At 37.6% G+C, this 27,991-nt stretch overlaps 2 protein-coding genes and 1 pseudogene across 2 annotated transcripts; 1 reads left to right on the top strand and 2 right to left on the bottom strand.

Moving 5' to 3' along the window:
* Positions 1-1,079: 1,079 nt before the first annotated feature.
* On the bottom strand, positions 1,080-2,718 carry LOC122145791. Its single transcript, XM_042761384.1, has 6 exons — positions 2,664-2,718; positions 2,519-2,581; positions 2,208-2,258; positions 1,905-2,119; positions 1,597-1,756; positions 1,080-1,514 (listed from the first exon to the last, which is right to left on the bottom strand). The coding sequence occupies exons 1-6, from the start codon at positions 2,716-2,718 to the stop codon at positions 1,354-1,356; spliced, it is 705 nt and encodes a 234-aa protein (XP_042617318.1). The 3' UTR covers positions 1,080-1,353.
* A 3,299-nt stretch (positions 2,719-6,017) lies between these two features.
* On the bottom strand, positions 6,018-7,137 carry LOC122145790. The gene is made up of 2 exons (XM_042761383.1): positions 6,477-7,137; positions 6,018-6,388 (listed from the first exon to the last, which is right to left on the bottom strand). The coding sequence occupies exons 1-2, from the start codon at positions 6,814-6,816 to the stop codon at positions 6,018-6,020; spliced, it is 711 nt and encodes a 236-aa protein (XP_042617317.1). The 5' UTR covers positions 6,817-7,137.
* Positions 7,138-13,203: 6,066 nt separating this feature from the next.
* Positions 13,204-15,092, top strand: LOC109074041 (annotated as a pseudogene).
* Positions 15,093-27,991: the final 12,899 nt, after the last annotated feature.

The raw sequence follows: 27,991 nt of genomic DNA, 5'->3' as shown, positions 1-27,991 counted from the left end.
GTTTGAGTCTGTCAAAAGAGAACATGTTTTTGAATAAACTATTTGATTTTGACCTGGAAGTTTGAAGTGTGCACAAGTTGGTGTGTAGTTTTGAGATTGTGTTTATAGTTGTGAGAAAATTATTAATTGTTTAATGAATTGTGTGTTAGCAATCTAGAAAAACTGTAATGCATTTTTACATTTATATTTATGCAGATGCTTTTATCCAAAATGACTTACAGTGCATTCAGACTATACTTTTTTTTGTTTTTTTCTCCAGTATGTTGGGAATTGATCCCATGACTTTTTGCACTGCTAACGCTATGTGTCACCAGTAAGCCACAGCAACACTTATGTGGCATTTTCACACATGCAAGTCAGCAAGCATACAACACACACATTACATACTCAGCACTTCACTGCACTCAAACACACAAGCATACAACACCACAAACACTGTGCAAACAACATACTCCACACTATACCACACACACAGACACACAAACATACAACACCACTGTAGGGGAATTTACAGTTAAAACCCAGGTGTTGAAATGAAGAACATAAGTCAGAGATGCTGTTAATTGAAGAAAAATTTTATTGAAGAAAATAGTTAGCAGTTTCATCAGCAGAAGTCTGCTTCAGCACTCTCGATGGAATTTCGTAGGCTGCTCTGCGTACAATTCAAAATCACCAACAATTATACCCTGAGGAGGCTAATTGCGTCAATGCTTAAGTCAGCAAAATTCTGATTGGTTCCAAAACCTAGATAAACTTAGACAGTTTCCACATATGGACGTAAACGATTCAAGCATATCTCCAAATCCCAGTCAACAATTTGATCTCACAATGATGTCACTATGAGCTCACAATATTCTCATGGTGCGGTCATAATATGAGTGTCACAGTGAACTAAAAGTGTAACCACACAGAGCTCTCACTGTGTGCTCATACTTTGTTCACAACATGAGGTCACTGCACAATCACAGTACACTCATACTGTGGTGGAAATATGAGGTCACATCACACTCACTGTGTGCTCATACTGTGGTCACTGTGATGTCACTGCGCACTCACTGTGTGCTCATACTGTGGTCACTGTGTGCTCATACTGTGATCACTGTGTGCTCATACTGTGGTCACTGTGTGCTCATACTGTGGTCACTGTGTGCTCATACTGTGGTCACTGTGAGGTCACTGCGCACTCACTGTGTGCTCATACTGTGATCACTGTGTGCTCATACTGTGAGATCACCATATAACACCACTATGCAATAATTGTGTTAGTTCACTGTTATCTAAAATGATTCAGTTAACTCAAACTTTTACACCCACATTCTTTATTTCCATCAATAAAAACAATCAAACAAAAAGTCAGCTTTTTCTTTTATTTGGTTTCCTTTTCAGCCTGGTGTTGGCGTTGGACAAAAAAAATTCTACTTGGCGAATACATTCCGCGTCTGGTGTTGTTCTGGTGGTTACTTTTAGCTTCTTCACCTCTATTTCATTTTGTTTGTGAAAAGACCTGACACATTCTAAAAACACAAAGAGCAAGGTGTTAACATTACAATTTCTATAGCAGCATCCAGATGCACAAACCAAAACTTAAACACTTACTTTTCAAACATGTCAGGAGCACAGGTGGCAACACCTTCTTCCCATCTTTCCCCGTTCTGTTATACAGACAGAGAACATTGTCTGACGCTATGCTTTTTAAAGCCTGTCTCACCATCTCACCTATATTGGAGCTGCCGTGAGTATAGATGAGATAGTGTACCTGACAAAAACATACATAATATTGTCATGATTAAAATATACCAGGCTTCAACATTTCTTTTACATGGTATCTGCTGCAAAAAAAAATAAAAAATAAAACTGTGGCTTTGTTGTAAAAATAAACGCTAAATTTATATAGTAGTACTAACATAAAGCTCTCGATAATTTTTGTCTTCTTCAAGCCTCTGACAGAAGGCTTCAAACGTTTCAAAGCTGGAGCACTGTTGTTGTTTAAAAAGTTCCTCATGGGCATCTTCTTCTGCCCGCTTCATGAGAACAGACTTAACTTTTGCCAAGTCATTCATGATGACAGCTTGTCTCTGTTCCAGCATTTGAATTTGTTGGAGTATCTTAGTATTCAGATCTGAAAAATTGTAAAGTTAGATTGTTACATAGCAAAGGATGTTTTATGGCTGTATAAATAAATAATGTCTAATTGATATATCACATACCAAACAATTTCTCCATGGTGACTTTGCATTTTGTTTCCTTTGGTTCCTTCCCTGTTATCAAAATTACATACATAAGGTCAGTGAAATTGCATTTATCTAAATCAGTTATATTGTTTCTATATTTATTTTTCTACATCAATTAAACCGTTTTTTCCCTGATCGTTTTATCCACAATGCACATGTAGGTGGTTCACTTTAATTGTGGGGGACATTTGGTACAATTAAAAAAAAAAAAAAAAAAAACACACACACACACACACACACACACACACACACACACACACAATACATTATATTAAATTATAACTCACCTGAAGAAGCAGAGCTTTTGGGATGATCATCCTCATGCATTGCCACATTTCCCTGAAGAGTATCTGTGAGAGTCATGACAAAATTCTCTTATAAGGTACCTTGTGATGTGTTTGCATGTGTTAAAGGGAATATCTATTGTCTCACCTAAGAATACTGGGTTGGGCTGGCTTGAGTTTAAATAACTCATCAGGGCTTTCATTGTTATCATCCAGACAGTCACCTGAACAATGTGAATTAGAATGATCAAATTAGCTTAACCAGATTCAATTTAAGAGAAAAAGTGTTTTCATACTCACCAGATGTTTTGACACACAGAGCTTTTCTGAATAAGTGGACTCTTGACTACTTTCAAGAAAAGACATAAGACATTCAAAATCTGCAAATAAAATTATAAAGCTGATTCTGCTAAGTTCCTTAGATAAGTTAAAACAAAAGCTTACCATGGTATCTGGGAGTTTTGGCCAGCTGAACATTCTTTGTCTTCAGACCAACTCGCTTCATTGCATTCTCTTGACTTCTTTAAATGCACATCATCTGTTTATCACATTAAAATTAGTATGATCACCTAATCTTTTGCCATAACAAACCTTGTATACACAATGAATAAACAATATATACACAATATATACACACCTGGTATCCTGGTTTGCACTGTAATTTCTTTATAAGTCATGTGATGTTCTGAGAGGAAGATATAGAAGTAAGTGGCTTAATGTACATCAATACATGAATGCATGGGTTTTCTAACCGGGGTCAGGGGATCCACAACAGGCCTCCAGAGGGTTGTAAGGGTCTTCATAAAATTCATAAAAAACATAAATATTAATATATTCAAACATTGTTACAGTCACATTTTTAAGTTCTTGATAGAGACATTTAAGTGTTTATATTTGTTTTTTATCTGTAGTATGGGATTTGTATTTCTTTGTAAAACAGAATTCTTTGTAAAGCTTCTATAAAACTAATAAATTTGAACTAAAAATGTTTATCTTCAGGTTTACATGTCCAACATTACTCCTTAGCTAAAGGTTCATCATATATGGTGGGTTTTGGCAATATAAAGTGTAAAAACCTCTGCATAGTAACACATACACACCATTAATACATGAATTTATCTTTTGTATATGTGTGTATATGTTTAAATCACCTGAGACATCAGAGCTTGTGGGCTTGGGATCATCCTCATCTTTTTTCCCACTTCTCTGAAGAGTATCTTTAAAGATAGATCATGCAGAAGAAAAATATTTTTTATTAAATAAAAGTTTAGTTAAAAAGTTAAAACACTGTCACACTGAACTTTCTGAATGAGCTGAATATTGACTAATGTTCAAAAGAAGCAAACTAACAAAACTAATAAAAAATGGATTGAAAAAACATAAAAGTGCTTTAGCAAGTTCAAAGTTCTACATCAAAGTTAAAAACAGGCTAACCATTGTATATAGGAGGTTTGGGCAGTGGGACATTTCTTGACTTTTACTTCAGACCAGATTGCTTCACTTCATTTCCTGACTGCTTCAAGTTCATATCATCTGTTTAGTACATACAAATAAAGAATGATCACAGAGTTATGGCTAAATTGTTTTCTGCATACCAATCATTTCAATATAAACAGACCTTCACAGGAAGATGTCTCTGAATTGATGTCACTTTCATCACAGAGCTTATTTTTCCTTTTTCTCTTCTCAGGTAATTCCACAACTGCAGGGTCTGTCATTGCAGAGTCCTCTGCTGCTGAGACCCCCGTTGTGTAATCTGAGATGTATTGATTTGCTTGATCATAGTCTCCTGTAAGTGGTAAATTTATGTATACTATGTGTATAATGGAAATTCAGTCAACTATTTATTCATCATAGAATACATAAATATATTATGATTAGTAAATTTATAAGACCACTTATCATAATATTGAGAAAAAAATCTTCCAGAAATGTTAAATACTTATGTAAAACTAAAATTGTGATTGTCTTATATTAGGCACAACAACCTGAATTTGTGTTATTATACCCACATTTCAGCATCACATTCATTTTCAATTCAAATGCACCATTATTGCAATTTCTTACCAATTGATGGTCCAACGATCTTCACAATGTCATAAACCTTCCAGTTAGGGTTTGGTGGAGAATTGTTTTTTAATGTTTGAGAGGTGATGATGTCCATCGACACTTCAATGTTCCATTGTCATCAAAAATCCAACTGATTGGTACAACAGATGTCTGTCCATCACCGAATAAACAAATTCGATACTGAAAGACGCACGCACACGCACACGCATTACAACCCCATAAATTCATCATTCACACACACACACACACATTATTCATAGTCTTTGGATCAAAATCAGGATAACATGCAATAAAAAAGGCAAAAACCCTGCCTTACTGACTTACTTGACTAACTAATCAAACTGAATGCATGAGCGGTATAAGCGCTACCGTATTGTATTCATCTTTATCAATCAATGACAAAGGTATCATGATTGCTTTATGTCTCAGCTGAGTGGTGTCAGTATGTAACATTTTAGTGTGATTCCGAAATCCTTTGAATATGCCAATTATTCTGGAGTCACATGGCTTAGTGTACAAAGGTTCCATTCTGCAAAAAACCTCACAAAAAAAAAAGATTTTCTTGAACTCCATGTATAAGGCAGTAGCTATCATTGGTCATTCTGTAACATTCTTTTGTCTTTGGCGTACCAGAGTTAACATTTGATTTCTTAGAACTTGATATTGCTTGCCTCTCTGCCAATCTGTTAGATACTTGAATCAGTGGATCACTTGAACCGCGGATAAACCTCTTGATTTGACCCATATTGTTCTCAAACTTGTACGCTGAACAATAGTGTAATGATCTGTTGTAATTTGCAACATCAGTGAGATGTAGCAAGCAATGCACATTATATGAGATGAAACTCATGCTATACAGGCTGCTACCTTTTTCAACAAAATATGTTAACAGCTCATCTGCATAATCACGATGCTCCATTAGGTTTTCACTGTACAAGATGCGCATTCCAATACTAAGTGAAAGGAAGTGAATATACTTCTCCTTATCGAGAACATATTTCAAAATCACTGGTCCAGTATAAAGCAAAAATGTTCGGAAATTCAGTTGCTTTCCAGTGCTTCAGTTCATCTAACCCCCTGGGTTTCCTATTGAATTCAGGAGGTATGTGATGTCGGACAGCTTGATGAAAATAAGTAATGGTGCTAAGATGTCCAGCTGATAATCTAAGGGCCAAAGGTCCTTCTTTCCACAGCATCAACATTCGCTTATTCACTCCTAGATCTACACAATGCATGGGATCTATTGGGAACTGCCTGATCATATCAATGTCCAGATTCAAAAGAATGCTATCTGTTTTGTGATGTTCAGGATTTGTCTTCTGTCTAAATGACTCATTGGTTCTGAGATTTCCTTTATACAAAAAAAAAATTTTGCTCTCATGAACTCCCTTTACATCACAAAAGTCACAGCCATAGCGGCCATTAAACTGAACTATTCCTTTGATGAGGGCTCGTGCTGGTGCATCACATATGATGTTTTTTTTGAGGACAAGAGGACAATTCTCTTCCCTTTAAAGCCTGTTTCCATCAGTTCTTGCAGCTCCTCCATAAAATCCCTCAAAAACTCCAAATCATTTGGTTTCTTTGCTCCAGAAAACAGAGCAACAACAAAAGGACTGTTTTTCACTTCATCAATGTTGATGACAGCACACTGAAGTGGCCACATTGTGAGGTTTTTGGACTTGAAAATGGGTAGGCCATCAATATTCAAAGAAATCTCAAAGTGGTCGTATTTTGAAGTGTCTTGCTCAGACAGAGTATGCGTAAGACCTTCCTTTAATCCAAAATATGTGTATTTGCCACCTATCAAAAACAAGATTTTACAGTTCAGTGAAATTTCTGAATAATATTGCCAAATGAGTGCATGGACATTTTCAAAGTTAAAATGTACCTGATTTTTCTGTTATTCTCAAACTGCCAGAACGAGGTGTTTTCAATAGTGTTCGTCCGTCTGCTTGAACATCAATGTCATGTTCCTTCAAAATCTTAAGCAAATGAGTGAGAGAGGTCATGGAGATGTTGAATTTCATTGCCCACTCAGACAGCTTTTTCTCCAGAGACAAAGCTAGCACTGAGTTACTTTCACTGGTAACATCCATGGAATCATTTAGTCTATCAATTTCATACCATAGCACTTGATCTTGCATATTAATTATGGTATTCTGATGTGATTCTGAATCATACTGTTCTTGCAAGTCTTCATTTAGATGCTGCTCCACAACATTCAGCATATTTCCTGAGTCGTCTGATGAGTAGTCTGATTCAAGTTCTCTGGAGGAGTGTTCACTATCAGAAGTGTTTTCATTTTTTTTCTGAAGAGCCAAAATGATCTTTTTTGATTTTCTACGAGCTTTTTGTTGCTGTCTTTTCAATGCCTTAATTTTTGTTTCCAAATCCTAACAGGCCAAAAAGAACTTCTGTATTAGTAAAACATTATATGAAACATATAAATCTTTTACAAATTTTTTTTGTTTGAGAGGACAACCTTAGCCACGCTCACTGATTACTGTATTTGATAATTGTTTAAGAAGTCTTCTTTGGACAATTGTTGTGTATCCTAAAGAAAGTGTGTATCATAAAGTACTTTAAACTACACTTTTGTAGATCTACACTTTACATTCTTAATGATGTAGTGTGTTGCATCTGATGTCTGGGTAAAGTTGCTTGTTATGTTAATAAGAGGATGAATGTCAGTCACTTTGAGTTTTGGTAAATGGGAAGTGACGTTGAAGCTTTTAACATAAAACAGCTACAGTTCCGCAGATAGAAGTTGTTGTTAAAAAACTAGTCATATAGCATGGTGAAATAAGGCTTTTTATCTTTAATATGAGTGTCTAAGAGTAGGCGTACTTCATCTTTTTATCCAAAGAGCAATGATAGTTTACGCTATTCCACCAGTGCAGCATTCTTGCTTATTGTTGTTTTACAGCGCTTGTTAATTATTGAAATATAAGAATAAATAAAAAAAATTAATATATTGAAATATAAAGTTAGTAAATGTTGTAATGATCTGACATAACAGGCCTAACAATTCACAAATACTGATATGCAAACTAGCTGCAGCTAGCAATTTTGGTGTGATTACTGAAGGTAAAATGGCTGGTGCACATGTAGCATGTGTGAGCAGTACTCTGCTAAAAAAAAAAAGACCAGACCACATTGCACATCTAAAAGTATGTAAATAGGCCACTCACCATTTCTGCGGTGTCGCCCATTTCTGCGGTGTAACAATACCATGCACAACTTTTTCTTCTTCTTTACATGTTTTATGGTGGTTGGAAGACCAGCTAAGATGGTGCATTTACCACCGCCAACTGGACCGGAGTGTAAAGCATTCACAATGAGCTCACGCTTTACACACATGCTGATGATCACAGTATGAGGATCAGATGAACTCACGTTGAGCTCACGCTTTACACACATGCTGAGGATCACAGTATGAGGATCAGATGAACTCACCTTGAGCTCACGCTTTACACACATGCTGAGGATCACAGTATGAGGATCAGATAAACTCACGATGAGCTCACGCTTTACACACATGCTGAGGATCACAGTATGAGGATCAGATGAACTCACGTTGAGCTCACGCTTTACACACATGCTGAGGATCACAGTATGAGGATCAGATGAACTCACGTTGAGCTCACGCTTTTACACACATGCTGAGGATCACAGTATGAGGATCAGATGAACTCACATTGAGCTCAACGCTTTACACACATGCTGAGGATCACAGTATGAGGATCAGATGAACTCACGTTGAGCTCACGCTTTACACACATGCTGAGGATCACAGTATGAGGATCAGATGAACTCACGTTGAGCTCACGCTTTACACACATGCTGAGGATCACAGTATGAGGATCAGATGAACTCACGTTGAGCTCACGCTTTACACACATGCTGAGGATCACAGTATGAGGATTGTGTGATGTCACTGTGATCATCGCATGATCTCACGTGTTGACTGGGATGATTATTGCAGGCCTTAGCAAATGAAGAAGAAGACACCTCAGATTGGATCAGGATGGCGGCAAGAGACAGTCTTCTCATCTAACACAGAGAATAGATGCTGACACAAACACACATACACACAGAGCTCTTATCTGCATCTCAAGGTTTTCTAGTCCAGTTATCTTATCAGTATGGTTGGTTACACACATACTATGCAGCCATCAATCTTGGAGAACAGAAATACAGGACATGATTTTTCAATATTTGTTATTCAACATCTAAATGTCACAGTTGTCTTCATCACTCGTAGCTCACGTAGATGGTAGGTCATCCTGCATGGCCTTGTGACCATAAGGAAAGAATACACTCAGCATGTGTTCACATCTTTTACTCTGACCACTTCTAAAAAGGATATATGCACACTTCAGTCTATACGAATATAGATGGCTCTATTTCTTAAGTCAATAATAAAACAATCTGGGAGGCTAAATATTTGATCAATAACTTGATTAATAAACACACAATATATATTAATAAAATAATTAATATCAGAAGAAAGGATATGGCCAGATCGGCATCCACTTCATCCTCTCCTTCACCACAAGTATAAAAAAAGCATGTTGATACTTCCTGTTATTTGTTACAGTATGTTTACTGTTGTTCAGTAATCTGTATTTTTAGTATTTTTAAAAAAAAACGTTTTAAGAGATTTTTAAGTTGCATTTGTAAAAAAAATAAAGAAGTCATTTAATATTCACCAGTTGTCTGTTATGTCTTCCACTCACTGTAATATATTACTAATTTTAAGTATTGAACAGTACCTAGGTATTTTAAAATACAAAAACTTAAAATTATCAATCTAAAAAAGCTTAAATTTTATAATGGGGTAAGCAAAACTTTTATTGTAGAAATAACTTAAATTTATTAGTAAAATCTACTTAAAATATTGTTACACCAACTAATAATTTTTTTCATTGGGATACTCAAATATTTAAGCATTACCAATGCCAACTAAAGATTTTTAGGTAACATTGCTTAAAATTCCATGTGAAATTTTCTTAAGAAAAGGGATGCAAAAATGATGCACTATATTTTTAAGTAAATCTAGCATATTATTATTATTATTATTAATTTTTTTTTTTTTTTTTCCAGTGCTGGCCAGGTTGTTGCCTTTAGCAGCATACTGAGTGATAAGTATCATGGCTTTTCCAGCTACATATATCTTCCATGTGTTTTCTCGTTCATATCACGAGCTGAAGCGTGAACATGAAATGATTTGTAAAGAAGAGCAAGTGGCCACCTTGGATGCAAATGCTAAAGAGGAAACACAGAGAGTTCTGGAGAAACACTCTTTTTCTTAGGCCAGCACTAACAGTAATAGTCTACGCAAGGGCAGTGGCAATGGCACAACTGCTGCAATGCCATCTGATCTATTATTTGCATATCTCTTAAAACTGTGTTAGGTTAAAACAAGTTTTTTTGTTTGTTTGTTTTTTTCACAGTACACCAAGGTTTTGCATAATGATGTGTTTCTTTACACTTAAACATAGAAATGTGTCTGTATTGTTCTTTTTTGTTCCATTTTATTCATTTATATTCTGATTTAAATTATTCATTCACGCAACACTACATAAATGACAAGACACAGCCATTGAATTGTAGTTACCTTTAATATTTTAGTGTTTGTGGTTTGCATAATTTATTAATCCATATTGTGGAAAACACAAGCTCAAGCAGAATCCGATAAACCAAATAACTGGTACCTATTATATGCAATATAGATAGATAGATAGATAAATAGATAGATAGATAGATAGCATCTGTAAACTCCCTGATGCAATATACAATATAATGAAAGAAAAAAGAACTACAATGTGGTTTCATGAATAAAACATAAAACATTAAAGAGATGTTTTAAAAATTATTTTTGGGCATATTCTATTTACATTAGATTAAAAGAGTACACTCAGACCTTTCTGTAATTGTACAATAAAAGAATGTTGACTTTGTCAAGCCACATAATAACATACAAATTAGTCTAATTTGTTTGTTATAATCACTGGCGGCTATCTGCGCGCTGTGTGTTTTATAATGGAGTTTGCGATGGTTAGCAGTGTTTATGTGCAAATGCCCATCAGACAGACACATTCAAGCACTGACACGAACACTCGGTCTGATACATCGACATAGGTATTCAGAATGTTTGTTTATTTAGTTTGTTTCTTAGTTAGTTAGTGTTTTGCTTGCTTCAATAATTCTGAATGGATCCGTATATATACAGTATACGGATATATATGTATGTATTCAGTAAGGTTAAGGCGGCTCGTATAGTGGTCTGTTGGCATCTTCTGTTATTGCTGCTTGACTTGTAGTTTTATATATATAAAAATAATTTTATATAGTAACTATATAAGCTATATATTTTTGGTGTTGCACTATATATAGAAGCTGTGACTTCTGAAATGTTTTATTATTATTATTATTATTATTATTTACTTTGTAAAAAAGCTTTGTTTTGTAAGAATCATCCTTAAACTTTATCCATTACTTGGTAAAACTATTATTTAAAATATGTTTCAGTCTCTTTTCTTTGTGTATTTAGCATTAAATTCTACTGGGATGTTTGCTAAAACTCTTGGATGTGGAAAAGCCCTACCTAGAACATTTTCCAATAGCCGCCAGTTATCTAGCTATCTAGTTGTATGGCTTGACTTTTTCCCCTTTTTGACTCAAATCTGTCTAATCTTATAACCTACCTTATTATTATTATTAATAATACTATTATGTATATTAGTGTGCAGAGCTGGGCACAAAAACATGGAAATGCATTTAAAATAAGTGTACAAAATACCCCCATTTATACATTTTCCAAACTACTGGGTGACAGGGATGCTGGAGTCTATCCCAGAGTCTGAATGCAATGAAACACCCTGGACGGATGTCCAGTCCATCACAGGAAGGACACCAGTGGCGCAAAAATGGGGAATGCACTATATGCAGTGCATAGGGGTGCCATTTTGCCAAAATCATTCTGTGAAAATCTTCTTTAATAAAATGTTATAAATAATCAAAAGCTTAGTTGTTTAAAAAAAAAATAATAATGATTAAGTATTTATATTTAATGGTTGTTTATCATTTTAATGATTTCAAAAATGTATTTGTTATAAACTGAGTACATATCAACTGTTCACAGAGTCATATGACCAAAATTAATAGAGGAGGTAAACATTCTGGGGTGCAGAACAGTAAAAGACCAAGGGAAAAAACAAAACAAAAAACAATGCATTAATGAGGACAGCAATCTTCAAGCGTGCTAAAAGAGATGGGTAAGCTCACCTCTAAAAAAACAAATAATTTGAGGTATGTTTGTGAATGTTTGTTTTAAATTTGAGAGAAACTGAGAAAATTGTTAGCAAGGATGCAAACTAGACAGCTTTCGCTGAAAATTTCCGCTTTGAATTCAAAGTTGGCCACACTGTATGTGCTGAGTTTTTAAAAACTCTTGCTACTTCATTCTTCAGTAAAAAAATAAAATAAAAAATGCTGAACTTTGCCAAAAAAAAAGTGATTTTATAAAAATGTTATTGTTAATATTAAATGTTATAATAGTGATTTTATAAAAATAAAAAAAATAAAAAATGAGAAAATGAGCGATTTTCTGCAGCTATCTACATGGTTATAGTGTGAATATCATGACATTTTCATTTTGATAGTGTTTACTTTCCACCAGGTGGCAGAACTCTTCCACTTAAGCATGGAAATTTTTTTAATAATTATCTCTACAAGTAAAAATTAATTTTACATATAGTGTTCTCATTTTATATAAAAATATACAGAAATATGAATAACTTTGAGGCAAACGAATAATAAAAAACGTAAATCCCTCAAAAATTGCCTAACTAAAAAGTGAGCAATATTACATGTGTTGGGGGAAAAAAGTGTTCTAAAAAAAGTATTCTGTGTATACAAATTCCAAACCTGTTAATATACAGAATAGTGTTTTGTATTTCACATGCATATATCTAAAATACAGCCCATCCCTGTTAGCATATGATATGATTTTGTAAGCATTCAAATTTTCTTTTATTTATTTACCTTTCAAAGATTTTGTGCCAAAGGATTTGTGAGTCGCCCATGCAGCATTCAGCTCTCTTTGTGATAAGCTATAGTAATATAAGCTATGATAAAATATACATGTAAACACATGAATATAGGTGTGGCTTTTGAAAAACCAATAGCAGATTAGCAGATTTGTTTTCTTTCATAAACAAACAAAAAAAAACACACATAGACGACAATGTTTTCAGTGTAACCATGGTGTTTTTCTCAGAGTCACAAATGACAAAAATAATCACGATCAACCCATGGAGAGAGACGTTGTGTTTTTAACATGTCCATTCACATAGCACTAATAGGCAGTACAATTTATTCTGCTTTCAAAATCTCTTAGCATGACCTCATTATTTTTAATTACTATATTAACTTATTGGAAAATCATATGCTAGTTTCTAAGTCAGTGACTGGCTTAGTGTAATTCAGATGATCACTAAAATTTGAGGAATATGTCATAAAAGTTGACTCACTGTGTGTCTATCTATTTCCTTGTTGAGACGATAGAGGGGCGGAACAGGTTACGCAAAAAAAAAAAAAGGTTTGATTCACTGTGTGCTTCACAATCACTATGTGAATTTGTCATGCAATGGTAGTGCTTGATAATGCATATGAAACTCCATTAACAGCGGAAATATGGTGAAAGACTGTGAAAAACAAAGGTAAAGTACCAATGCTTCTGTTTTAATTTGTATAATAAAGTTACAACCGCCTTGTAGGAATTTTACTGTTTAGTTAACGGTGATTTAATTTGTAAAATCTTTTTAGAAGTGGCATAGAGTACATACTTTGTCATTAATACCTTGTACAGCATCACAGTGTGTATTAATGATAACAAAGGTTTATTTAGCTGAATGCGTCAATACATGACATGACAAAAAAAAACATTTTTTCTCTTTTTAGTCAACACCAGTCAAATAGTAGACGCAGATCTCTTCATTCATTTTTCATATTCATGGTTTTCCTGGTCCTGGTCCTGTTCCTGTGCTACTACATTGCCCCCTATGAATTCTCAAAATCCTGGGCTTTAACAGTTGGATTATTTCCTCCAGAGAAATTTACCATTCAAGCTATCAACGTTCCACCGAATAGAGTGTCGGCAATGAATTCTACGGAACCATATTATGTGGCTTACCCATACAAGTATAATTTAGTTTTGAATGAGCCACAGAAGTGCCAGAAGGAAAACCCTTTTGTGATATTAATGGTGCTCGGGACGCCGTTCGTTCAAAACTGCTGGAGAAAGAGAAACGCTTCCGTTCAACTTGGGGATCAGAGAGGTTAGTTGGGGACAAGACTGTGAGCATATTATTTCTTTTGGGTCTACCCACTTCAGAAGAAAGAGAAACGCTTCAACAAAATTTGCTGCAGGAAAGTGCGAAGTATCATGACCTTATACAAAGTGATTTCTGGGACAGTTACACAAATCTCACAATTAAGACAATGGTAATGCTAGAATGGTTGACTGTTTACTGTCAGCATGCCTCCTACGCAATGAAAGTTGATTCTGATGTGTTTCTCAATGTGAAAAACTTAGTGAATATGCTTCTGTCTGCACCAAAGCACAACTATATGTCTGGACTTGTGGTTAGGGAAGCAAAGGTACTGAGAGACCCCCATTCTAAATGGTATCTTCCAAAAACTGTTTACAATCAACCTTTATATCCACCCTACACTCTGGGCTTGGGATATGTTTTCTCTTTAGACCTGCCAGTGAAACTTGTTAAAGCAGCCCATATTATCAAACCAGTTTACATAGAGGATGTATTTATAGGTCTATGTATGACACATTTAGGGATTGCTCTAACCGATCCACCTGATGGAAGCTTGTTCAATGTCTTCCCTGTATTTTACAACCGCTGCCGCTATTCAAAACTCATCATCACAACAACACAAAGTTTGAGAGACCAAGTGGAGTTTTGGAAGGATTTACAGAGACCTGGTCCATATTGTTAAAAACAAATAGGTCACATGACTTATAAGTAACAAAGCTTGCCAGTCATTTTATAGGTGTACAACCAAAAGCAGACTATAACAAAACCTGAGTTAATGATGTGTCTTCTAAGAAGAGAACAGCCAGATAAGTGATTGAAGACCAATATAAAAATAATAATTATAAATACAGTTTTATAAAGTAAATAACTTGAACTAGACTAGCAACAAGTTATTTTTCAGTATTTATTTTTATTCAGTATTTTTTTATTAATTAATTAATACATTTTTGTATTATGGTGTCCTGGTTACAAATGTTGCATGTACTTGACATAGTAATAACAATAAATTATGCATAGATATATGAAACTAACCCTAAACCAAACCATTATTCAAACATTAACCAGTGTAGTAAGTACAGTAAGAACATTTGTTAATCAGTAGTTAAATGTATAATGTATACCTGTAACAAAGAAACTGTAAAATAAAGTGTAACCACATCTTCTAACGGCTCATGATTTTCGGCACTTTTTTTCAGAATGAAGGGCCAGGTTAGCTGTTCAGCTCTTCCAAAAAAGCTACATACTCTATGCAAAGAAGAGGCCATAGCTTAGGCTAAAACATCTGTTAAACAAAATGTATTGCTGTGGTTTTGAAAAGAAGGTGATGGCATTTATAAGGCTTTAAATGGCTACAGTATCTGTAAGGCATTCGTTAATATGTGTTGAAAATGTAAATAAACAGATAAATGTAATGGAAACTAAAAGATTTTAAGGTAACTTTTCATTCATGAGTTAAATTCCCATTAATGCTAATTGTAGACAAACATATTTTCACAGACTTACACTGATTATAGAACTTGTTGGTTTTATGGTGATTTTAGTTGTGTATTCTCTTTGGGCAATTTTTTATAATTTTTTTTATTAAGTTATTTTTAATAAAATTCAAAGACTGTGTATTATATAAGAGTTTAAGAGTTTCAAGAATTTAAACTTCTCAAAATGATGTTCATGTATAAATACATTATACAGAACACAACATAAAATATGGAAGAAAGTAAGTAGAAACACCCTTGATGCATGGTCAGTCCACTGCAGACACACACCCACTCACACACACACACCTATACTCTCAAAAAAAAAAAAAAAACAACAGCTTGTCACTGGGGCAACACCCTCAAAGGGACTTTACCGTTAAAGTTTTCATAATAGTACCATGAGACTACGTTTTAGGGAAGTGAGGACTGTTGCAATACTTTTTGCAATTCCTTTAGTTTCTCAGAGACTGTTTGTATTAGAAAACCAAAATTTTAATACAATACGGCCACATCTGTCAGCTACTTACCCACACTACTGTAACGTGTTTGACAATATACGTGTCATTTATACTTGAATAGACAAAGTCAAATATTGCAACTGACCATAAAAGGGGACGGTTGCAACAGTCCACAGGGGCAGTTGAAAATGTAATTAAAATCATTTCTTAAATATAATTTTGTGATTTCTTTATTTTATTTGTGGACAGACAGGGTCTTCAATAAGTTAAATTGGCTGTATAAAAACAAAGAATAGTAAATGGAAAAACATTTTATGGTAACAACCATGTTTTAATTAATTATTACAATATATCTGAACTACAAAATATTAATTTAATCAAATTCAAGACAGTGAAATTGAATATTAGCCTATATTTCTGTTAAGTTCTGTGCAAATGCGTGTCTCGTATGGTGCTCTCGCCCAAGTGATGGTGTTCACTACCTGCTGGGGTAGGTCATCGAGAACCTCCGCGTCCTGTCCGAGGAGCACTAGTTCGGGGAACCAGGTCCGAGTGGGCCAATACGGCGCCACTAGCAAGACTTGCTCCTCATCCTCCCAGACTTTGCACAGTGTCTGTGCAAGAAGGCTCACTGGGAGGAACGCATATTTGCGTAGGCCCCGCAGCCAGCTGTGTGCCAGTGTGTCCGTGCTGAGTGTTCCCTTAGAACAACTGGCATTGAGAAGTCTCTGAAGAAGTAAACAGCTCTACCTGAGCAGCTCTGAAATGTATCCAAATCAGCTGGACTGTCTGGGGATGGAGTTGCCATTCTCCTGGGAGCATTGCTTGAGACAGCTCATCGGCTGTACAGTTGAGCAGGCCTGGAATGTGAACAGCATGAAGTGACCTCAGACCTTCCGACGCCAAAGGAGGAGGTGGCGGGCGAGTTGTGACATGCAACGGGAGCACAGACCACATTGACGGTTGATGTACACAACGGTCGCTGTGTTGTCCATTCGGACCATCGCGTGCTTGGAGACGTTTCAAGGCAAGGCGCACTGCTAACAACCCTAGGCAATTGATGTGCCAATGCAGCTCCGGGCCCATCCAAACCCCAGAGACTGCATGCCCATTGTACGAGGCTGGTGAGTGCCACGCTTCCACACCCACCTCGGGACTCGGCCATAAAGCCAGTGCTGGAGCAGTCTCATATGTAACAGGCCGAGCAGTATAAGTGCTGCTGCGGCCACCATATGCCCCAGGAGCCTCTGAAAAATTTTCAGTGGGGCCGCTGTCCTGCCCTTGAACGTATTCAAGCAGGCTAGCTTCGACCGCGCACGTTCCTCTGTGAGGCATACTGTATGTTCAGTTGAATCCAACTCCATACCGAGAAAAGAAATCCGTTGCTTCGGGGATAGTTTGCTCTTTTCCCAGTTGACCCGAACGCCCAACAGGCTGAGGTTGCGAAGCACCAGGTCCCTGTGCTCGCACAACTGATCCTGCTCTGAGAGCCAGCGGGAGCTACCCCGAGAAACCAATCATCCAGCCTCGAGGGCTCGGGACACGGTGGAGGTTTCCACTCGAGCCCTACCCTCTTAGCTGCCCGGGAAAGCATAGCTGTCATCTCCAGATCTGAATCGGGTTTTGCCACCACTGTAACCCTCAAGCCGCCCGCGCCACTGCTGGGAGTGGTTCTCATCTGTCGGCTGCCAGAACAAGCCCCAGAGCGTGGCAGCGACAACGGGACTCCGCCCCCTGAAGGTAGCAAAGAGGGGGCCCGTGATTGGCTGTAAAGTAGATTGACTGGAGCACCGATCGCCAAAGCCACCATGCCCCCCACTTTTTAGCTCTGTTATTTAGTTTTTCTGTAAATGATTTACCATGCATTACCATTTGAGATTGAAACGTAAAGTCTGAATTTGGTTTACCAATCAAATGCATTTATTCTATATTTGACTTTTGAACGATATGTGCACGTCTAGGCCAGGTGATCGCTGGCCAGTATGTCTGCATTTACCTCCAATCTTCACTTCATTCTGGGGTCTGGAAATGGTTGAGCAAAGAACAATATTCGATATGTATAAATGTCAGCAATTCTGACAGACAAGGGCTAAAAAATGTTAAAACTTCAAATACAAACAACAGAAAAAAACATGAGTTAGTCAGTAAAATCCCCAGCTATCAGGTTATTTTACCAAAGCTGATGATGGAGTGGAAGTAGTTGGAATAGTAAATTAACCTAAGTATGTCCTCCAGCTGCGTTTCTAAGAATTTAATGCAAATCAATTTTTAAGGAGGATGTCAAAGAAACTAAAATAGCATTCCTGTCTCATACACTCCTGTCTTGTACACATACACAAATAGATTTCCTGTTATCTCTTAGCTCATCAAAAACTCAAGCATTCAGAGACAGTCTAAAGAACAGTACAGTGAAGCAAATAATAATAATATTTCAGATAGAAATAAAATTTCCTTCACAGTACCTTTAAAAATTGCATCTCATAAAGCTTTATAAAAAAGTTAAAATACATTGAAATACAAAAAAGCGATGAAAACAAGCACCAACACAATTACATTTGGAATATAATTTTAAATAAAAACAGTTACAAAGTAATCACATAAAAGCTACTCTGGAAATGTGAGTTACAGAAAATTCAGTATGTCTAATATCAATATAATATCATTAATATTATAATTTATAATATATAGTGTATTATGTAGAATATTAAAATGTAGTTTTTAATAATAAGGTTAAGATATTAAGATTGTGAAGCTCCAAATCAACATATTAATGATTTCTGAAGTATCATGTGACCCTGAAGACTGGAGTAATGGCTGCTGAATTCCATCACATGAATAAATTACATTTTAAAATATATTAAAATATAAAACCGTTATTTTACATGAATATTTCACAGTATGTTTCACTGTGTTTTTGCTCAAATACACGCAGCCTTGGAAAGATTTAAAAAAAATCTCAAAAACATTTTAAAAAAAAACAGCCTTGCCTGCACATACAGAAAATAAATATTAAATACTTATTTGACTAATGACTTGAAGATATTTTTAAGTAAGTTTTACTACTACTACTAGCTTACTATATGTGCACGTAACACTGACCAATACAGTGAAGCAGTGACACCATTGTAAGAAATGTTAACATTATTTCACACCACACAATTTTCCCCTGCAGTTGTTTTGCCCCATTTATAGGTCTCTGTGTGTTCTCAAGGGTTAAGTTAATCCTATTTATAATGTTTGCCCAGCAGAAATCTTCTAACATGAGTGTGCCTTGTAAGTACACGTTACATCCACATCCATTAAATCTGCTTTAAAATAAATTATGAAATAATGATATAAAACACAGCTCAGATTTGCCACAGATTTTGAGTTATGTCCTTATTTTACTATTGAGTAAAATAATCTTTATAAAACATAGCTCGGACTCTGATTGGATGATTTGCTATTTAAAGCCTTTGTAAAAGACTGAAAAAACGCACCGACAACCACACATAGCCTAATATTAGCATAATGAAGTATATTACTTGAATGGAATAAAATTCTAATAATTGTAGCTCTGTATTGAACATTAGTGTTTTTTTGTTTGTTTTTTTTGTTTGTTTGTTTGTTTTTCTATTATATTGGTGTTTAAGTCAATAAGTCGCATGAGTCTCTGTGCTACTCTGATTTTACCATGTGTAAGAGTGTTGTAGGTACTCCACTTTATGTGGTGCCTTGTAGTACATGGCCTCTCATTGCTTATTGTTTTCTTATTATAGTTTCTCATGGGGTTACACAGGTGTTAATGTTGTTGAACTCTTCGCATGGTTGCTTGTGCTCTCATGAAGACCACGCATCTGTTTGGAGGTTGTTTGGTTTTAATGTTTTCTCACCTTTCATCTTCCTGTGCTGTTTCCTTAGAGACTCCATGGCACATGCAGTCTTATGCACATGTAGTTGTTTCAGTCACTTCATATGACAATAGAGATATGGATTTATTACATGCCTTCCAGGCATTCTCTTATTATTAGGTTACTGGGGTAGCATATTGACCCAACTACATCCAATCAATAGGTGGTGGGAGTTTTGTCTTTACAAAGCAGTAATGATTTACTGACATGATTTATCATAAACTGCTTTATTTGCATCACATATGATTTGAACACATTAATTTAGAATAAAAATCTAACACTGAGAAGGCCTACAGATATTTTTGATTGTTTGTTTGTTGTGTTTTTGTTTGTCTAATCGATATGCATATAGTGCATTGAATGGATTGTTTTTGTACTTTTTTTGACTGCATTATTTAGCTGACATTTATAATCACGGTCCTGTCCCTGATTTCTAAATTTCCCAAATCCCAACCAGGCTTAAACAGTGATTAAACAGTGCTGCATTTTCAACTTCCCTCTTATGAACGTTAAACCAAAGAAGCACAGGAAACCTAATTTAGGAGGTGAAAATACTGTGAAATTACAAATGGCATGGGATTTTAAAGCATAAGAACTAAAGTTCAATGAAACGTATATAAAGCATTTTTTAAAATAATGGCACTTACAGTTTTGAACTAAAATATTATTTCAACCATATAGCCTGTGAATAAACAAAATGCATACTTTTCAATGAACGAACACTTAGAGAGTGTAGGTTGCTTCCGGGTGTTTGGATTTGTATTTCAATATAATGAGGTTCAAGTTTAAGAATAGCTAACACTAGTTTCTCTCTCTCTCTCTCTCTCTCTCTCTCTCTCTCTCTCTCTCTCTCTCTCTCTATTTAACAGCATTAACTTACAATGAAATACGTCTTCCTTCAGGTAGACTGAATGTTTTCCTGCCTTGCTAAATGTTGGGCTCATGATCAATGAGTTGCATTGGCCTCAAACTGATTTTGTAAAATCAAACCGCAGCTGGGTCAGTAAGTGTTAGTCGCGTGCTGTGACGTGGGAACAGTCGGCGGAGGATTCCGCTTGGTCTTAAAGCCTTCCCCAAACGCCTACGTTCACAAATAACAATGATTTTCGCAAAAATAATGATTAATTATCAATTGAGAATTTGTTATTATTATGGTCTGGTGAAAATAATAATATAGACTGTGAGAAAATAATGAATAAAAAGAGTATGGCTGCTGTGAGTGCAGGCATGTTTCAACCCAGTAACAGGACAAAACACCGTTCCTTATGGCCACAGTGGACAGTGTCTTATGAGGGTTTCAAACTTGCAGAGCAGTTTATATATTCTGTAGACTTTCTGTGCTTTACAATGCACAAACCAGAAGTAACAATATGTGCAGAGAAGGGTTGGCCATTCTCAAAACATAAAATATCAATTTTATTTCAGTTTTCGTTTTTGTGTTTCAGAGGAAAAATCAGTGTTAAGGTATCTCTCCATTACGGACCGTTCTGAAAGCAGAATTTATGCAAACGTGTATAAAATGCTTTAAAAACTTTAAGAGAGATGTCTAGAGTGTATTTAATAGGTCTGCCCCCACGTAAGCAACCTTTCCTTAGAAAGCCACGTTTCTAGCATTTGTAAAACTGCAATTTTCCATCTCAAAAAATATATCTAAAACACATCCTATCAACTCAAAAAAAAATTCAAAAATACTAATCCATGCACTCTGCACGCTTAGTAAACAAACTCCAGCTAGTCCAAAATAGTGGTTGTTCTGCACGCTTAGTAAACAAACTCCAGCTAGTCCAAAATGCAGCAGCTAGAGTTCTTACTAGAACCAGGAAGTATGATCATATTAGCCCGGTCCTGTCAACACTGCACTGGCTCATTCATAGAGCACACACACACACACACACACACACACACACACACACATAGCTATATATATATATATATATATATATATATATATAGCTATGTGTGTGTGTGTGTATATATATATATGTATATATAAATAGCTATGTGTGTGTGTGTGTGTGTGTGTGTGTGTGTGTGCTCTATGAATGTGCATTCACAAACTGATTCAGTATTTGGCGCTATATCAACCACATCCTTTTCTTTACCGAGTCTAAATTAAAGTTCTCACCGGCTGCCTCTCCAGGATATGATGACAGTTTGGATGTTTGTTCACTTTCCTTGCGTCCAGCTTTAAGTTTTTGTTCGTGTTAATTCAGAGTGCATTAACTGTTAACAAGCACAACTTTTTTTTTTTTTTTTAATAATGCATTAGTAAATGTTGAAATTTACATTAACTAAGATTAATAAATGCTGAAGTAGTATTGTTATTTGTTCATGTTAAAGTAGTTAACTAATGAACCTTACTGAAATGTTTTACTAATATTAATATAAATTCTGTCCAATTTTATTGTGTTACTTTCAGTAAAGAGTGTTTTGTTTTTTTAATTCAGTATCATTAAAATTGAGTTAAAATAAAAAGTCTTACAAAATTACTTTGTTTTATTTAATAAAATAAATAATCATTACAAAGCATTTTTGGTTTCGGTTTTCGGCCAATTGCATCCAGAATTTTCGGTTTCAGCCCAGAATTTTCATTTTGTTGCATCCGTAATAAATATATTTTCAAATGTATTTCATGTATTTATTTTCTACCATCATATTTTTTGGCCATATTTGTGTATACAATATATATATTACAAATGTCTACTGGAGGCGAGCGTAGTGAGAACCCAAGTGCAGTTTATTTACAGGTGTTTCAGACATCCAAACAAGATACACAGACTTGATGAGGCACAAACACACTTGACTAGGCATGAAACAGACTTAACATAAACAGACTTGACGTGGCATGAAGAGACTAGACTCACCGACAGCAGGTTATAACATTAATACATGACAGGGGACAATGGCAAAAACATGGCCACTTATAACAGACAGTGATGGACACATGACATGAACAAACAAATGGGGAACAAGGCACATGACTAAAACAACCAATGAGTAAACACAACTGATAATCACATGACAAGACATTTCATTGCAAAAACACTTGAATAAGTTGTGCTCAACCAAGTCTCTGCCTTTCTCTGGCTAAGACAGAACTGCTTGTGGTTTCAACAAACCAATCACTTTATCAACATTTCACCATCCAGTTAGGCCCATCAACCATAACTCTTTCAAAAACAGCTAGAAACCTTGGAGTTGTGATTGATGATAAGCTAAATTTCTCAGACCGCATTGCTTAAATTTCCCGGTCCTGCAGATTTGCTTTATGCAACATTAGGAAGATCAGACCCTTTCTTTCAGAACATGCAACACAACTCCTTGATCAAGCTCTTGTTCTATCCAGGCTGGATTGCAATGCTCTCTTGGCAGGTCTTCCAGCCACTTCTATCAAACCTCTACAATTAATCCAAAATGCCTCTGCAAGATTAATCTTTAATGAGCCAAAAAGAATCCATGTCACACCTCTGTTCACCAATTTACACTGGCTACAAGTAGCTGCTCGCGTAAAATTCAAGACATTAATGTTTGCCTACAAAATTGTAATGTTTGCTCACTGGCTAAACTATATTACGGATGTAATAACTGGAACCGACACGGAGCTTTCTTCACTGTGTGCTTTTATTAGCCTCACTTTCCCTAATCTCGCTGGATGCGAGATTTGCCCGAGGGCTACGGTGTCACTTTTAGGACATACAGTATCAGTCAGGATGTTACATCTCCCTTCTCAAAAAAAAAAAAAAAAATCAATAAATGGCATTACCCAAGCACACATAACATTATTTCTGCGAACATAACAATTGTGCTGAACGGATATATAAACGGTCTGACAAATACAGTCTGTAGTCGTTAGCTTCATTGCTGTGATGCAAACAGGTACCAGGTAGCAGTTAAATGACATACGACATGTGCACCAATAAGTCATTAGTTTTAAGTCAGAAATAATGTTTTCATTTCCCATGTGATTCAAGTAACTTAAAGGTGAACTAGTTGTGTAAGAAAAACAGAACAGGCAGTTAAACTGATTGCACAGTGTTTCAGAGGTAGTAGGCAAGTAACAGGTATTAATAAAACATGAAAACACCTTTCTCTTGTTTCCTTTTTTTTTTTTTTTTTTTTTTTTACAAGAGACAACAACAACAACAGCTGAAGTGCAACTTTACCATATTCAGATTTTATTTTTTTTAGGGCAGCGATCCGCCTACACCCTTTACATTATAGGTCAAGGATTTGTCTTGGCCTGGAGATGCGGCCAAACCTTGTTGTGTAATTGGGCTTTTGTTGGTTAGTTGGTTGTGGATGGTCCGCAGGTTCGGGGTGTGGTGGCTGTGTGTTATTGGTGTGTGTGTCTGCATGTTGTGTGTCTTTGCTGTCTTGAGCATCTCTGCTGTCACGGAGGTGCCAACGGTTGCGCCGTAGAGTCTGTCCATCTTCTGTCTGGATGTGGTAGCTCCTGTGTGTGTGTGCATGTTGTGTTACCGTTGCAGGTCTCCAGGAGCCATCTTCCTGACGGAAACGAATGGGTGTGCCGGCAGGTAGGTGAGGCAGTGGCCTGGTGCCTGTTGGCGGTGTTGACATGCCTTTCGTCTGTTTTGGACAGCTCTTTGAGATGCTACCTGTGGCTTCAGATGCCTACTGGTCGCTGGGAGTATGGAACGCAGTCGTCGGCTCATCAGAAGCTGGGCTGGTGACTGAAGGTTGTCAACTGGAGTGTTCCTGTACTCCAGCAGAGCGAGGTAGGAGTCTGTGTTTCCAGCTTTTGCTTTGTCCAGGATGCGCTTTGCTGTCTGGACGGTCTTTTCAGCAAGGCCGTTGTTCGTTGGGTAACGCGGACTTGTGGTGGTGTGGGTGAAGTCCCATGCGTTTGCGAAGCGGCGGAACTCCTCAGAGCTGTAGCATGGTCCGTTGTCACTGATGACTGTCTCTGCGATGCCGTGATGAGCGAACACGGACTTGAGTTTGGCAATTACTGCAAGTGAAGTGGTATTTGTGAGCTGCTCCATTTCAAAGAATCTACTGTAGTAGTCTACAATGACAATGAAGTTTTGAGTGTTCCATGTGAAGAGGTCTGTACCTACCACTTGCCATGGTCTCTCCGGTATGTCATGGGACCACAGTGGTTCTTTGGGGTTAGCATCACGTCGTTCCTGGCATATACTGCACTGTTCTACCGTTGCTTCTATTTGTTTGCCCATCCCGGGCCAGAACAGGAGGTCTCGTGCTCTGTGTTTGCTTTTCTCCATGCCCATGTGTCCTGCGTGCACGCGCTGGATCATGTCTCCTCTGAGGCTCAGGGAAACTATGATTTTCTCACCTTTGAAAAGTATTCCTTCCATCTCGGAGATCTCATCTCGGTGGTTCCAATATTCTTGGATGCTGGGTGGGCATTTCCTCCTTTCGTTTGGCCATCCGTTCTGTGTGGCTCTTCTGAGTGCAGTAAGCTGTGCATCCTGTGCTGTTGCGTCCTTGATCTCCAGTAGCTTCCTGTCGCTCACTGGAACAGTGCTTATGAGTGTGTGTACCTGTGCTTCCATGCTCTCCATAAGGCTGCTGTCCTGGTGCTCTATGGATTTTCGGGACAATGTATCGGCCACTGGGATGTCCTTTCCGGGCCGGTGGATGATATGTATGTTATATTTCTGGAGCTGTAGTATCATCCTCTGTAGCCGCGGTGGTGCTGCAGCCAGCGGTTTCCGGAGGATAGCTTCCAGAGGTTTGTGGTCGGATTCTACAATCACTCTCCGGCCGTACATGTATTTGTGAAAACACTTACAGCCAAATAAAACTGCATAAAGTTCCTTCTCTATCTGAGCATAATTCACTTTGGTGCTGTTGAGTGACTTGGAAGCGTAGGCAATGGGTTTTTCGTCCTGGAGCATGACAGCGCCGAGGCCACATTTTGAGGCGTCTACTTGGAGTCTCAGTTCTTTTTGTGGGTCGAAGTATGCGAGCACAGGGTGGTCTGTTATCAATTTTTTCGTCTGCGTGAATGCTTTGTCATGGTTTTTTGTCCCATAAAAAACTCACTGTCCTGCTTCAGCAGTTGTCGTAGTGGTGCGTTTATCTCGGAGAGGCGTGGTGCGAATCTGGCAAGATAGTTAACCATCCCAAGAATGGTTTCTAACTCTCCTCTACTTGTGGGTGGTTGCATGTCTTGTATCGCTTTCACCTTCACTGGGTCTGGCTTGACACCTTCTCGCGAGAGCGTGTGGCCGAAAGTAGCTGACCTCTGATACACATATTTGGCATTTATCAGGATTTAACCTTACCCCTCTTTCTCTTGTGCGTTTCAGCATGGCCCTGAGGTTGTTGTCGTGTTCAAGCTTTGTCTTGCCGAAAACGAGTATGTCGTCGACGATGGCAGCTACACCTGTGATGCCCTCATATGTCTCGTCGACGCGCCTTTGGAATTCGTCTTGAGCTGAATTGATTCCGAATGGCAGCCTCAGGAACCTGTATCTGCCGAATGGGGTGTTAAATGTTGTTAGTAGGGATGACGTTGTACTCAGATTTATGGCCCAATAGCCTGATCTGGCGTCGAGGAAGCTGAAGTACTTCGCTCCGGCGAGCTTTGTGGTGACATCCTCTAAAGTCAGTAAGGGGTAGTGTGGCCTTTTTATCGCCTTGTTGAGGTCTCTGGGGTCCAGGCAGACCCTCAGCTTGCCAGTCTGGGGTTTTTCTACAACAACAAGAGCATTAACCCATTCTGTGGGCTCTGTCACTTTGCAAATTACGTTGCTCTCTTCCATCTTGTCGAGCTCTTTTTTCAGTCTGTCTCGCAGAGCGATCGGTACTCTTCGTGGTGGGAACACTACTGGTGTGGCGTGTGGGTCAACATGGAGGTTGCACTCCCCTGGAAACTCTCCTATGCCCTGGAATACGTCTGTGTATTCTTTAAGGAGGCTGTCTGTATCTGTGCATGGTTTCGCTTCTTTCTCGGCCACAGTTAGTATCAGCTTGATTAACTTAAGGTCTAGGCTAGCTCTCATCCCTAGGATGGGGGGTGCTTTGGTGTCCACTATGTAGAATTCGAGCACAATGGAGGTGTTTTTATACTTGCACTTTAGATGACAGGTGCCTTTCACTTTCAGGAACTCACCGCCATATCCTGAGATTTTTTGAGTGGTTGGTTTTATGGCAGTGTCTCTGAACAGTCTTTCAAATATCTGTACTGGAATTGCATTGGTCTGTGCGCCAGTGTCGATTTTAAATTTAACTTTCTGAGTCCCGATTTCAATTTCAGCATAAGCTTGTTTGTTACATTTTCCTGTGTTTTCACTTGTGAGTCCGTCAATAAAAAGTTCTACCTGCTCATATTCAGTGTCTTCATCCATCGTGTGAATCACTTTTCTCGTGTGGTTGTTTGTATGTAGTTTTGACTTACAGGCCTTTGCAAAGTGATTGAATTTTTTGCATTTCATGCATTGCTTGCCTTTAGCTGGACAGGCGCCGTCTTTGGTCGTGTGCAAGCCGCCGCATCTATCACATTCTCTTTGTGCTGTGGCGGGCTCTCTCGGCCTGGCTTTGTGACTCGTGCGCGCTGATCTGTGTTCCGGTCTTCGGGCAATGGCTTGCACAGCGTCGTTATTGGGGTATTTGCTTCCAACCATCTCTTTGAGTTGGACTTGTGCTATCTCATGAGATCGCGCTATGTCGATGGCTTGGTCTAGCGTTAGCTCCACGCCGTGGCTGAGCAACTTCTCCCGCACTCGCGGTGAATTTGTAGCAAAAACAATGCGGTCTCGCACCATCTCGTCGCTGTTGGGGTATCCACAGTCCTTAACTAACAGCTTCAGCTCCGTGACAAAGTGTTCAAAAGTTTCCCCATCACCTTGTGTTTTCTCATGGAAATGATATCTTGCATATATCGGGTTAGACTTTGGTGTGAGGTACGCGGTGTACTTATCGTAGTATGTTTGTAGTTTCATCGCGTCTTCATCTGTTAGTGTCCATGTGTTGAAAATGCCCCGCCCTTTTTCCCCGATCCATAGGAGGAGATAGCTGCATTTGTCCTGTTCGCATTTCTCCCGTAGAGGTCCGGAGAATATTAGCACCGCGTGCTGCTTGAAACGCCGCCATGCTTCCGGCAAGTTAGCCGATTCCCAATCCATCTTGGGTGCTGGGACGCCGAAACTATCCATGTTTCTCTCGGGACGTGAGTACTAGCCTCTACTCTGACACCATGTAATGTTTGCTCACTGGCTAAACTATATTACGGATGTAATAACTGGAACCGACACGG

Source organism: Cyprinus carpio, chromosome A7 (assembly GCF_018340385.1).
Source record: "Cyprinus carpio isolate SPL01 chromosome A7, ASM1834038v1, whole genome shotgun sequence".
Taxonomy (NCBI): domain Eukaryota; kingdom Metazoa; phylum Chordata; class Actinopteri; order Cypriniformes; family Cyprinidae; genus Cyprinus; species Cyprinus carpio.
The sequence above is the reverse complement of the archived record's forward strand: the minus strand, read 5'-3'. Positions and strand labels throughout refer to the sequence as shown.

Coding starts and splice junctions, on each gene's coding strand:
- LOC122145791 (XM_042761384.1), bottom strand. CDS start 2,718: ATGAAAGCCCTGATGAGTTATTTAAACTCAAGCCAGCCCAACCCAGTA. Junction 2,259..2,518: donor CAAAAGCTCTGCTTCTTCAG/GTGAGTTATAAT, acceptor TTTTGATAACAG/GGAAGGAACCAAAGGAAACA. Junction 1,757..1,904: donor AAAATTATCGAGAGCTTTAT/GTTAGTACTACT, acceptor TGTTTTTGTCAG/GTACACTATCTCATCTATAC.
- LOC122145790 (XM_042761383.1), bottom strand. CDS start 6,816: ATGCTGAATGTTGTGGAGCAGCATCTAAATGAAGACTTGCAAGAACAG. Junction 6,389..6,476: donor GAGAATAACAGAAAAATCAG/GTACATTTTAAC, acceptor TGTTTTTGATAG/GTGGCAAATACACATATTTT.